At 36.8% G+C, this 12,542-nt stretch overlaps 1 protein-coding gene across 1 annotated transcript in view; it reads left to right on the forward strand.

Moving 5' to 3' along the window:
* Positions 1-277: 277 nt before the first annotated feature.
* The window catches only part of LOC114818850 (kelch-like protein 32), a gene marked incomplete at both ends in the record, with an annotated part of 33,762 nt that continues 21,497 nt past the window's right edge, over positions 278-12,542 (forward strand). Inside the window, 2 exons of the mRNA XM_029086488.1 lie at positions 278-385; positions 11,071-11,169. Coding sequence (XP_028942321.1) covers positions 278-385; positions 11,071-11,169 — 207 coding nt within the window. The remainder of the gene's footprint in view (positions 386-11,070; positions 11,170-12,542) is intronic.

A 12,542-nucleotide genomic window follows, 5' to 3' on the forward strand; every position in this document is an offset into this window, starting at 1 on the left:
TATATATATATAAGGGCAAAAGGGATTCGTTTCACTTTTTCTGGAAAAGTTTCTTTTATTTCTTTATTGATAAAGGAGTCAGTTGCAAGATTGATTGCTATAGGGTTTGTATTGAAAACTTGGCATAGATTTCATTCTGACTCAGTCTGTTGCTGTTTAAAATTTTTATCCAAGGAAAAACAAAGGTTAGTGAAGGTAGAAAAATCAATCCTGTTCTTCCTGGACCTTCACTGGAGGTTGTTTTTAATAGTTAATAATATTTCTTTTATTTCTGTAGGCAATGTTCAGTCTCTGCATGGTTGAAAGTGAAGCTGATGAAGTGAATTTGCATGGTGTCACAAGCCTCGGTTTAAAACAGGCCTTGGACTTTGCATATACTGGACAGGTACTGTACAGTTCTTCAAATTAAGAGAGACAAATGAAAGCAAACTGCAATAAAAACTGAAGATGACCTTTACAAAGGTACTAGAAATTATTTTTCTTGTGCACTGCCCTGTACAAGGTCTTTTGATTTAACAGATCTTACTTTGGATATACTGGGGTTTTTGTTTTGTTGGGGTTTTTTGTTTGTTTGTTTGTTTGTTTTCCTATAGAGGGATTGTCTAATAAAAACACTGTTTATGTGCGTTGTTACCAGGTGGTGGTACCATGGAGGACTTGTATGCCCCTCTATTCATAAGAACTTAACATGAGTTGATTCTGCATGCTAAATAAATGTAAAGAGAAGAAAGATACTCTAGGTGTTTTCCTAATAATAAATATTTATAAACTCTGCTGTGTTTGACAGATTATATAATTGAGAGGGAAAGTAGTCTTTTACTTTCTGGACAGATGCAGTCCAAGCATCTTTGTAAATGCTTATGGGTACTCTGCATTGTTATCATAGCACTTTTTATGATAGCAGGTAATGCATCACATTATGTTACTTCAGAGAACGTAGAGTGGTGCTCCTCTCCCGCCCCCACACCTCTACAAAAAACCCCATCTGACATAACTGTGTACTGCATGCTTGGGCAGTGTTGCTATATGACTTTATCTCAGTCCAGAGTTCGTGGACAGTGAGCTCAGAACTTCTTAACATCCATCTCTTTCTGCTTTGGACTCTAAAATTACTGATAACCAAACTATTTCTGGAAATATTGCTAAAGGAATTTAATTTATTGATGTATACTTGTTTATTAGTTAAATCCATATTATGTTATTCTGGAAGAGTTGTTGGGTTATATGAATTTAAGGCATCTGTTTCTGTACTGTGGATTGAGTATATGACCTTAATTTTTTCAAAGGGAATTAAATAGATATAAAGTAAGAATTTTTTTTTAACCTGTTTTAAAGAAGCTGTTTTTGTCACCAGCCCACACAACAGTCGCACTTTAGCACTGGCCTTAGAGATTAGCACTTGAAATTTCTGTGTTTCTGCTATTATGGAAAATATAATTTATTCAAAGATTATTTCATATAAAGAGACAGAGATGCCATTCTATATTACTGAATTGCCTGAAGATCTAAGTCCATGGCTTGTCATCAGTATGCTTTCTGTCCTTTCAGTTGAAAGTTTTGCTATACAAAATTGAATGTTTCCTGTGCTGTGGAGCACCTGTGTCATCATTTCAGACTTCAGGTTTATTATTCTGAGAATAGAACTCCTGTTGCTAAATAGAAGTATCCAAAAGATACTTTCCAAAGTCAGTTTTGAGGAGGTGGGTTGTAATTGACTTCTATCAGACCCATGCTGTATGCTGTGAATGGAGGTACACTCCCCTATCTTTCAGTGCAATTCAGAGTCTAATAAAACTGTGTAAAATATCTTGAGAAGCCTGAAAGGATGGATTTGTGTTTTTTATAAGCCAACAATCCACCCCACCTTGCTTCCAGGATAGTATCCTCAGCTCCTAGTAAATAATATGTGCCTTCTGTCCTTGATCCTTTCGAGTCTTTCATTTTTAGGTATAATCTACTTTGAATAAATGAGTGGACTTCTTGAGTTAAATATAGGTGTGCACGTATATACAGTTGCTTATATGTATAAGTGATTATGGGGCAAAATTTGCACTCTGTCGTGTCTATCAGATACAGGTGCTACTTCAAAGCACAGAGAAATGAGAAAACTCTCTAGGAGTTCTCTTACAAAGATGCCTTTGAAGCATAACTCAGTGATATGTAGGTCTGAGAATTGGCAGTGTCAATTTTTCCCTTTTCTCCTTGAAATTCTTTTCTGGCACTTGCTGGCACTGCTTTTATATGTGTTGAGCATTGCTTATGTACTGACTCAGGCTGACAGAATCCGGGTGACTGTTTCAACGTAGTGAGTGGGAGTAATCCACAAAGGCTATTAATAAACAACTGGATTACTGCGTGCTTACATCAGAGAGAGTTCTGAAACCAGGATCGTCTTTAGTTTGGGTCTGTGAACTCTTTCTTGTTTTAAAAAACAAACAAAATATTTCTTAGTAACCCAAAACTCATTCATGCCAGTTACAACTGTATATTGCTTCGATAATGTAGGTGTCAAGACATGATCTGATGTGCCCCTTAAAAGTGAAAGCCATGAACTCTCTTTCCTTTTTTCTTTTTCTTTTCCCTTTTCCTTAACATCTTTGGCCAAAATGTTAGTCCTAAAAATTGCTATTTCTTTAGGTAACACTATGGAACTGACAACAATTTAGGGACAGTCCTAAGGTATCCACGTCTAAACAGATAAATATTTAGTTTCAGTTTTCTTCTCTTTATTTCTTTAATAATTTTTCTGAATCTTGCATTCAATTTGAAGTGTAGTAACTCAAATGTAACTTTATGTGTAAAATAATATATTGGAGACATCTGGTGGAAATATTTAACATTGCATGATGGCAATATTTGATGCCTGCGGTTTTTGAAAGTTGTCAGAATTAAGAAATTTAATTTTTAGCATGACATTGCAATCTCAAATGAAACTCTCATCCTTGCATTTTTTTTTTTTTTAATTTGCAATGTGCTTCCAGACTTAAGATACCAATTTTATCTTCCTGTCTACTTAGTGCCTTTTCAGAATTACTGGTGGAAATATTTTGCTTTTAAGGGAAAATTGGTTGTTCAACAGAAGAAAAGATTGTAGTAAAACTCAAGTTAAATATAAATAACGTCATAATATGGTCCCTAATGATCACAAAGAAGGAAATGTTGGTATAGAAATAAATAGCTAACAAAAGGAATAAATCTTTGGCAAAAAAATGTCTTAAATAGCTTCCCTCTTGGCCTTTGGTATTTTACCATGTACTTCCGGTATTCAGAATTCAGAGATAAAACTCTCTTCCTGTTGCAGTTGATACATCCTTTCTTCATAAAAGGGCTTTAAGGTCATTCTCTCTTTTACTTCACAGCTGGCAGCAATAAGGCCAGGCCAGAGTCTCAATGACTAGATTACTCATCCTTCATCCTCACAGGGGCATTTTGCAAGTATCAGCCGTGCATTGGAAGGGGGGTGGATGAAGTACAATCAGTACAGGAACTATATATTTTAGATATTAATATAGAGAAACAGGTCTTGGTGCAGGGTTTGGAGCTCACAATTCCTTCTAGGTAAGAGTCTTAACCACTGGATTAGAGAGTCATGGACACAGTTGCCTGCTCTTTTTGACCTTTTTGTTAGTTTGTTTTTAACTGTTCTGTTACCAAGAAACATAATCTCATTTGGAGGAATTGGGATAACCTCTAAACAGGCCACTGTAGTTGGGTCACTCATTACAAGAAAAGGTGCTTTTGATCAGAAGAAAACCTTTGGGCATTTGAATAGTTTCAGTGCTGAAAGCAAGGTCTTCTAAGTGCCATGGGACTGAATAAGTGGTTTGAACTGAAATTTTGAGACTCCTCATTTTACTTGAGGCTCTTGCATTCCTCCTCAAATTTAGGTCTAGCAAACTACATATTTTATGTTGATCTCATCTACATATATAAAATCTAAGTGGTATTATAATTTGAATTGGCTGACAGGCACTGTGGTATAGTTTCAAGAAAGAAGAATTGTGCAAGAACACTGAGTTTAATTGGCAGTAGGTGACTGTGATTCTAATTCAACAAAAATACAAATACACAGTTGGAGTCCTATGTATACTGAAATGCTTCACTGACTTGGATCTTTCTTCTTTGTATTTATGTTCTATCATATGTCTTTAGTCTGGTAATAGAAATATTTTGCATTTAGATAGAATTTTGTTTGAAGACCTCAAAGCACATTACAAAAGCAAGTAATCACTGTACTTACTTTGTTACATCATAGACAGGAAATTATTTTGGGAGGAAATAACTTTCCAAAGACCATACAGCAAACCAGCAGCTTTAATAACACTTAATCCAAGTTCTCCTGACCAAGTCCTGTTTTCCTAACTGGCTAGGGTCTCTTTTCTTTTTCTAAACCATAATATTTTGTTTCTGTATGAATAGAAATTAAGTTGTCTTCCTGAAGTTATAAAATTATTCTAAAGAATCAGTGAGGGAGCATTAATATAAGAGAGATTTTATGTTAAGCTCTTTCTCCAAAAGCAAATTTTGGGGTAAGTCACCTGTCTTATCTTCTTAGCCCCAGATTAACACAGCCTTACACCCTGCCTATAGAAAGAATATTCAAATGTTTTCTCTCCTTGAAAGCCACATATGAAGTTGCATTTATAATGATTTGAAAATAAGCTTTAAACTTTTTCTGTTTCTTAGCATATTTGACAGATTTTCTTTTACCCACAAAATGCTAACATAGCAGCAATTTTTAATAAAGGTGCTATCAGTACGTTATTCTAGTTACAAATCTAGAACTTAATGGTATTTTCAGATATGTTGTTATTTCATGTACTTGGGTTGCTCTCAATATTACTTTAATGCATTATCAATGTGAATCCTATTTAACTACTGCCTTTATTTACTAACTTTATCTTCTATTCAGTTAGTTAAAAGCCTGTTATCCTGTAACAGCTATCACCACTTTACCAAACAGGTTTCGTGAACTGATAGGAGAACCATCTGGTGATTTTTCAAATTCATGCACACAAACCTACAGTTAGTTAAAGTATTACCTTGCAGCTCCTTTATGAAATTGTTCTTTTACTTTTTTGGTCAAATAATTCAGCTTAGTTATTTCTTTAACAAAAAAAAAACATGAAAGAGTGAAAGGTCTTCTCAGATAGTGAAGAAATAATAGAAATAAATATTCGTAAGTACAACTACTTCTGATTACTGCTTTAATTTCTTTATAGAATCTTGGTTTTACTCTCATCAACCCCGTCTCCCCTGTAGCTTGATGGTGATGGTGTTTTTCTAGTGGTCAACCAGTATTTCATCTGCCATTTTCAGTTAAGACCAGGGAGAGATGTCTCTCAATATCTTAGTACCTCTTATTCTGTTAAACCTTTCTAGCTGATTTGCAGATGAGGTGTATTGCAAAGCTCTATTGTGATGGTTGATTTTCTTGGGTAAGTGACCTCCTGTGTCATGTGCGAGGCAGGTCCACTGGTTGCCTTTGGATTAAAATAAGTTATAGGGTTCGGTTAAACTGCCTGGTGTCCCTGACAAAAGTGACTTCAACCATCCTTGTTATTTTCTACTGGGGACAACATGCCAAGGTCCTGGAAAACTTATTACAGCAGGACTGTCTCACTGTAAATACTTAACATAATTTTTCAATGCAATTTCAAAGCCCAAAATATAAATTTGATACTCTTTCTGGATACTTTATTTTTTTACTTCTATCAGGAGGATAATCTTGATTCTGTGCCTAGCACTAGTTTACAGCTTTTAGGTGTTAGGTTTACAGTTCAGTTACAGGTTGCCCAGAAGGCTTAGAATAGTACAGAGCTTAATTAACTCAATTTACGCAGTTTATTGCAGACAAATTTAAATGTTTCATGTTCATTCTCTTGATAGGTATCAAGCTATGGACAGGATGACTTTTATAGAGCTGAAAGTAATCAAAATAATGAAAAATCTTCCCCAAAATAGTGAATTTTCTTGGTATTTACTTGGTACTTACTTCATAGTGGTGTATGAAGCTGCGTCAGGGGGAGTTCAAACTGCACATTAAGAAAATGTTCTTCACTGAGAGGGTGGTCGTTCACTGGAACAGGTTCCCCAGGGAAGTGGTCACAGCACCAAGCCTGTCAGAGTTCAAGGAGTATCTGGGTGATGCTCTTAGACACATGGTTTAGTTTTAGGTAGGAGGACCATGGAGTTGGACTCAATAATCCTTATGGGTGCCTTCCAACTGGAGGTTTTCTATGATTCTGTAATTAATATGCTGTGCATTTAGCACAGATTTTCATTTAGTTTTCTGGAAAAATATTATGACATATATCAGAGGAATGCTGGTCATGATTCCTTCTGGCATTGGCTAATGAGACATCTGGGTTTTGTAACGAGTACTATCAAACATTATGTGCCTGGGCTTTGGGCAGTTGCCTGCAGGGGACTAGAACATTCTTCCCCTGCTCACACTTTTTTGGAGCAGTATTTCTCAACATGTGAGAAGCTTAGGATTCAACTGAAGAACAAATGAATAGGGAGACAGGCAGAAGTGCTACCTGGTTGCGAGTGAAATGCAGTCTAAATTGCTCTAAAAGAAAAGTTACTTTTTTGATTGCTCTGAAGCACACAGAATAGTCTCCAGAGGGAAAAAAACAAGTGGTACTTTTGTTAGATGCCTGTCTCATTTGAAATGCTGATCACTACAACTGGAGTCAAGAGGAATTTTCTTTTGCATCAGACTGGCAGGAATCTTAGGGGTTTGGGTTTTTTGGTTTTGTTTTTTTTTTCTTGTTTTCTGTGTTAAATTCCATATGGTTTACTTTCTAGAATGTTCTGACATGATGTTACATATTTCCTTACTGTTGTAGCATAATACTGGTTCATTTTTAATGTGAGTCATACCCCCCCACTTATTCCTTGGCCCCACAAACAGCTGTATGGCAATGAGAAGGAAATGCAGGGGTATAAACGAGTAGCTGAAATTAAGGTGACAAAAGTGCATCCTCAGTCTTGCCATCTTTGTCTGGACAGACAGTTTAGCCTCCTTGGGCCTTAAGTAGCCTTATTTTAGTGTTTTTAAAAGTGCCTTGATGAAATATAATGGCCTACAATATACAGGGAGTAGATTGAATGATGTAATTGTTCTTTCTAGATATAAACTTCATTAGACTCTATAGAGGTGATAGTTAATCTGGACCTGACCTTCTCCCTTAGGCTATAAGTTTCTTTGTTGGGAAGGGCAGTTTAAGGAGTTTCCTCCTCACTCTCTTTTGTCCATTACTGCCCTCTTTGCTACAAACATACAATTTTTTTATATTATTTATTTATTTTTTGTTGGCCTGTACTGGTTTGTTGGTTGTAGGGAAGGAGGCTTAAAAGAGTAGGAGGATGTTCTCAGTCTGGGCAATGTGGAGGTGGAGCATGAGTAGTTGTCGTTGAGAAAGGATATACTACTCCTAGCCCAAGAATTCATAACTGCTAGTTGCTCTGTGTTGCCAAGAAGTCCCCAAAGAAAACCAATTGAAGAGAGAGGCAAGATGTGTGATCCCAGTTAATCTTTTTCATACTTACTTGGAGCCCTGGGTTGGAGGGGATGCAGGTTATGTCGGGAAAGGAAGAGGGAAGTCTTGAGGGAAGGGAGAATGAATCACATTTTTAGATTGTTGCCCAGAGGGTAGATGTACAGGAGTGTGTGTTAAGGGCCATGTGTATCTGTGACCATGAGGCTGAGTACAGAATTCCCTTTTAGACTTCAGAATGGTGTTTCAGAAGCTCAGGTTTAATTTATGAATGTTTCCAATTCTTGCATTTGCAGAGGAGCTTTCCTTAATATATCAACGAAGCATTAATGGATGCATTTTCATATAAATTTAAATTGTATGTCTAAGAAATTGTGTAATCTGTGTTTCTGGATCTTGTGAACTCAGCATTCTGTTGCAAAGAAACAACAATTTTTTTGCATCCTTTCTATCCCTTGGCCTCTGGATCTGACCATAAGAGGGAGTGAACTGGATTTGGTTCGTGCTCTCTGAAGGGTTTGTGGCGTGATGGAGGGTAGAATGGCTGCCTTGAAGCACAATATTCCTGTTTGAAAACACAGTCGTTGTTGGGGAGGAGAGGAAGAACCTGACAAGGGAGATCAGTGTGAAAATGAGCAATACGTCAGACCTGGTGGCTTGGGAAAGTGAGTTACTCAGGCTGTCTGCCCATTGTATGCAGGGAGAAGGTGGTTAAGCTGATTCTCTCGGGTAGCATCACAGGCCAGAGAAAAGTTGGGAGCATAATGAAAATTAACCCTTAGAAATAAGGGTTGAATAGAGGATTGATTGTGAGGTGCAGCCATGTGCAGTACCTGAGTTGTGTCTAATGAATCTTGATATAAAAATAGCACAGAAAGCAGGCCTAAGATGGCATGTGTCATACAAAGGCACATCCTTTACTGGTAAAAATTGCAAAGTTTGACTGAAGTTCATGGTTCAAAATTCTCCACGTTTCTGCCCTGATAATTATGCCTTCTAACCCTTGGGTTGAGGATAGAGTAGGAAAAATGATTAAGCTTCTCTCTTTACTTTTCACACTAATAATTTGTGATTAATTTTGAAGGTGTGAATACAAATTAGATCTTTGTTTCCCTCTCCTTAATTTTCAATAAGCATCCCTCTGAAGACCTCAGAGCTGTTGTTTTGAGGGTTAGACAGAGGGGAATGTATTTGTGGCGTGCATATGGTGGTATTTATGTGCATTCACTGTTAAGATTCAGCTGGGTGACCTATATAGCATATAAACAGCTATGCTGGTAATAAAAACCAAGGAAATGTAGTAATGCATAGAAGCTAAGAGGTGTGGAGTAATTGTGAATACCACAGATTCAGCAGAAGGAAGGCTTGTGTTACTTCCTTCATTCTTCATTGTTTGTTCTTTTTTCTTCTTCTGGGTTTCCCCAGCATGCAGTTTGAAGATGGTGAACACTGAGCATAAATGAATTAGTATTTTTATCTGTATCCTACTGAGTATGGAATAAAAATTCAGATAGTTCTGTTTAAGGCAAAGTCTTGGGAAGAGACAAAATAGGTTTTCCTCAGTTATCTTGGGAAACACAAAGGTGAATATGTTATCTCAGCAGAATAAATCTTGCATGGTATATAGGAAAGCTGTAAGAAATAGAAAAATGTGTAAGAAATAAGCCTGCCACCTTGAAATGAACTTCTGTTCCTGTCTTTGTGCAAATCACCTCTAGGTAGTAACCAGTCAGCCTCCTTCCCTCTTGTCCTTTTCATCTCATAATGCTACCAGTGTTATTTGTAAATGGATTGCTGTAGCTTTAAAATACATTAATAATATAGCAGTTAAATATAGTTTGTCTATGCCTACAAGGTAGTAATCTGCTTAGGGTTCTAGTTCCCTTCATATTGTGTCTTTAACAATGATAAGCTGGTGGCTGGCATTTAGTAAGTAATATGACATCAGTTCAGATGACAACTTCCTCAATGTGAATGTTGTCTGAATAACAAACACTGCAAGGTCTAAAAAAGCTTTTTTTATCAGCCTGACCTTGACTTCTCACTTGAAAATATTCGACAGGGCTGCTCATTTTTTATTTTTTTTTTTTAATGCACCTATCGGACATATTGTTGTAACCTTTCTACTTTCCATTGAACTACCTCTCATCATGGATAGCAACCTCATTAGCACCAGCCAAAAACCCAGATTGTGCTAGACCTGATTCTTATTTACATTAAGATCCTTACGTGTCTTTGTGGCTAGATAAAGAACTTCTATACAGTATGTAAATTATGTGTTCTCTTAAAAACTAATATGCATACATAGAGATATTTGCAGAAGCTTTAAGCTTGTCATACACTGACAGAACTTGATATACATGAGTTCTTGATATAAAAAGGAATCAATCCCATTCTCTCCTGTTCCTAATATATCCATTAGGTTGGAGATAATTTGTGGTTTTGCTTGAAAAAATGCATACATGTTTTTTTCCATTTTCCTCAAAAACTCCTTAACTGCAAAAGATGCAGATGAGTTTCTTTCCTTTTGTATGCCATATTCCATATTCCAAATCCACACTGCATTTGAGACATATAAATGATACTGTGAGATAAAACTAAATTGTGTGGGCAGAAGAAAAAGGATCTGAAAAAAGCTTTACTTCCCTGCGTAGCAGTGAGAGACTGACCTCATGTGGTGTGAAACCAAAGTTGCCAGGGGAAATACAACAAGAATAAAACTCTGAATAAACTGAGTATCTTTGAAAAAATAATTTTTCTTATGCATTTCTGATTTTTGTTGGATTCTGCACCACTTATATTTAAATAATACTATTTTGGATCGTTTGTAATGTGATTGCTGATAAGAAGTTGACCAGTGTCTATGTTAGCAAAGACTCTTTTGTGTCCTGAAAAGGATACTCTAACAAGCTGACCTCAAGGCAGCAGGCTAGGAGCTGAGGCTCAATTATCCTGGCTGCTGCCTGTGCGTGATTTTAATTGAAATGAGTTGGAGTTTCATCTGAGCAAGTGACATGATAATCAGTCTTGGTTTCTAAGCCCTTTCTGGCACTTCCCCAGAAGCATGCTCACTCTGTGCCTTCACAGCCTTGCTCTGTAAAATGAAGACACTGGTTAGGAAAATTATGAAGTGTTACCATGCAGAATGGGAAGGATGTTCCTCTATATTTTTTTTCAATCACAAATAATATTAATTCTCAAGTCAATTCTGTTGGCATGATGCATCATGATTTATGGAAACATCCAGGTATATTAATAACAAAAGGAGGTTCTGTTATTTTGAAAAGTCTCCTTTTTAAATACATAACATTCATTTTGTTTTAAAGGATTTAGGGGATAATGTTGGTTGTGGACTCTCACAGGAAAATCTGCTTAAAAATCCTTTGGGCGATTCAGGTGGACTTGAAAAACTCTCTTCCCATCCTGTAGAGACTTTTCTATATGCTTAATTTTACTCTTTCTGTTCTGTATGTTGACTTAAATGTCTAAAATAACAAAAATCTATAGTATTTTCTAAAAGTACTCTGAGTTCTACATGACAAACCTTCCATTTTCTTCTTTACAGATCCTCTTGGAACCAGGGGTGATACAGGATGTATTAGCAGCTGGGAGTCATTTGCAGCTGCTGGAGCTTCTCAGTTTATGTTCTCACTATCTAATTCAGGTGAGGCTTCTCTGCCTGATTGTCAGACATTTCTGTTTGGTAAACTTTTGTTTCAAGCCTAATTTCAGCAGAAGAGTATTAGTACAATAGCTGGTGTAACTTAAATGGCAGTAGACTAGATCTCAGGAGTCTTGAATTTTGAGTGTAATTTGGATATCAGTTTGTGGTAGGTACTTTCTTCTCCTATTTCAGTCCTGACAACAGGGATGGTCCATTGATTAATATCAGCACATGAGGGTTTGATTCCCTCCTTTACCAGAGAATTTGCTTTCTCCTGCCTCAGTTTACCAAATGTTAGATATTTCTCTGTTGCAATCATGAGTATTGTGAAGCATTCAGATGTATAAGTATTCACGACAGAATATTGATGTGTTTTCCAGGGCACTAATACCTCTCACTGAAGGAGTACAGCTTATTACACTGGCATCTTATCAACTGGCCTTGTGCTCATAATGCTAATAACAACATCGACATTAAGGCTGTCATTGTGAAGCAAAAAATAGGAATCCAGTTAAAGATTTTTTTGTGCTTGACTTGTGTAGGACATGTTTCACCGTGGTAGCAAGAATATAGTTTTGGTGTGTATCTATGAAAAGCCTTATAAAACCGTTGGCAATAGAAATTCTACAGAACAGTTTCCTTTTCTTTGTAATTTTTCAGTATTGTTTCTGAAATAAGGAGCACTGGCTGTATCTGTTGGGCATGGAAATGCATGTCAGCACAGTCCTCTCCGTATGCACTTGCCTTCCAACAGCATAGCTGCCTTTGAACAGTCTGAGTGCGCTTGGCAGCATGCTGAGCTGCTGAGTACCATAGGCAGGATCTGATGTTAAGAGCCTCAGGACGTACTTGAAGGCTCTGTGTCTTGTGGAGAAGGAGTCTGTTTGAGTATTAGCTTTAGGGAAGCCTTCAAAATGTATATTTAAACAATCAGGTGGTATTAATTTGTGCATTATGAATTGAGTAAAAAGTTAAAGGAGCTGGTAGAGTACTGCAGTTTGTATCAGTTTTGTTTTCGAGAATGTAAAGAGAGATGTAATTTTTCTGAGATAGACATGGAGTGTAGTGGAAAATATGGTCAGTTTGAGAAATAAGAAATGCGCGATGCCAAATAAGCCACAAAACTATTTGTCCCAGCAGCTGTCAGGCAGGCATGGGAAGGGCTTACTGTGATGAGAAAGAGCATTTAATTCTAACATTGATAGTTATACAGTGTATTTAATGCCCCCCTAAAAAAAAGTGTGAGCATGTCTCTGCTGATTGCATGCTCTTTGCCAGAAATTGAACCAAAGTGACCATTACAGCAAAGAAGCTAGGGGAAATTTTAAAGAATAGGGAAGAAGCTGAGTATTGTAGTGCTGGTGAGGCAGGGA

This window comes from Antrostomus carolinensis, unplaced genomic scaffold (assembly GCF_000700745.2).
Source record: "Antrostomus carolinensis isolate BGI_N321 unplaced genomic scaffold, ASM70074v2 scaffold14188, whole genome shotgun sequence".
Classification (NCBI taxonomy): Eukaryota; Metazoa; Chordata; class Aves; order Caprimulgiformes; family Caprimulgidae; genus Antrostomus; species Antrostomus carolinensis.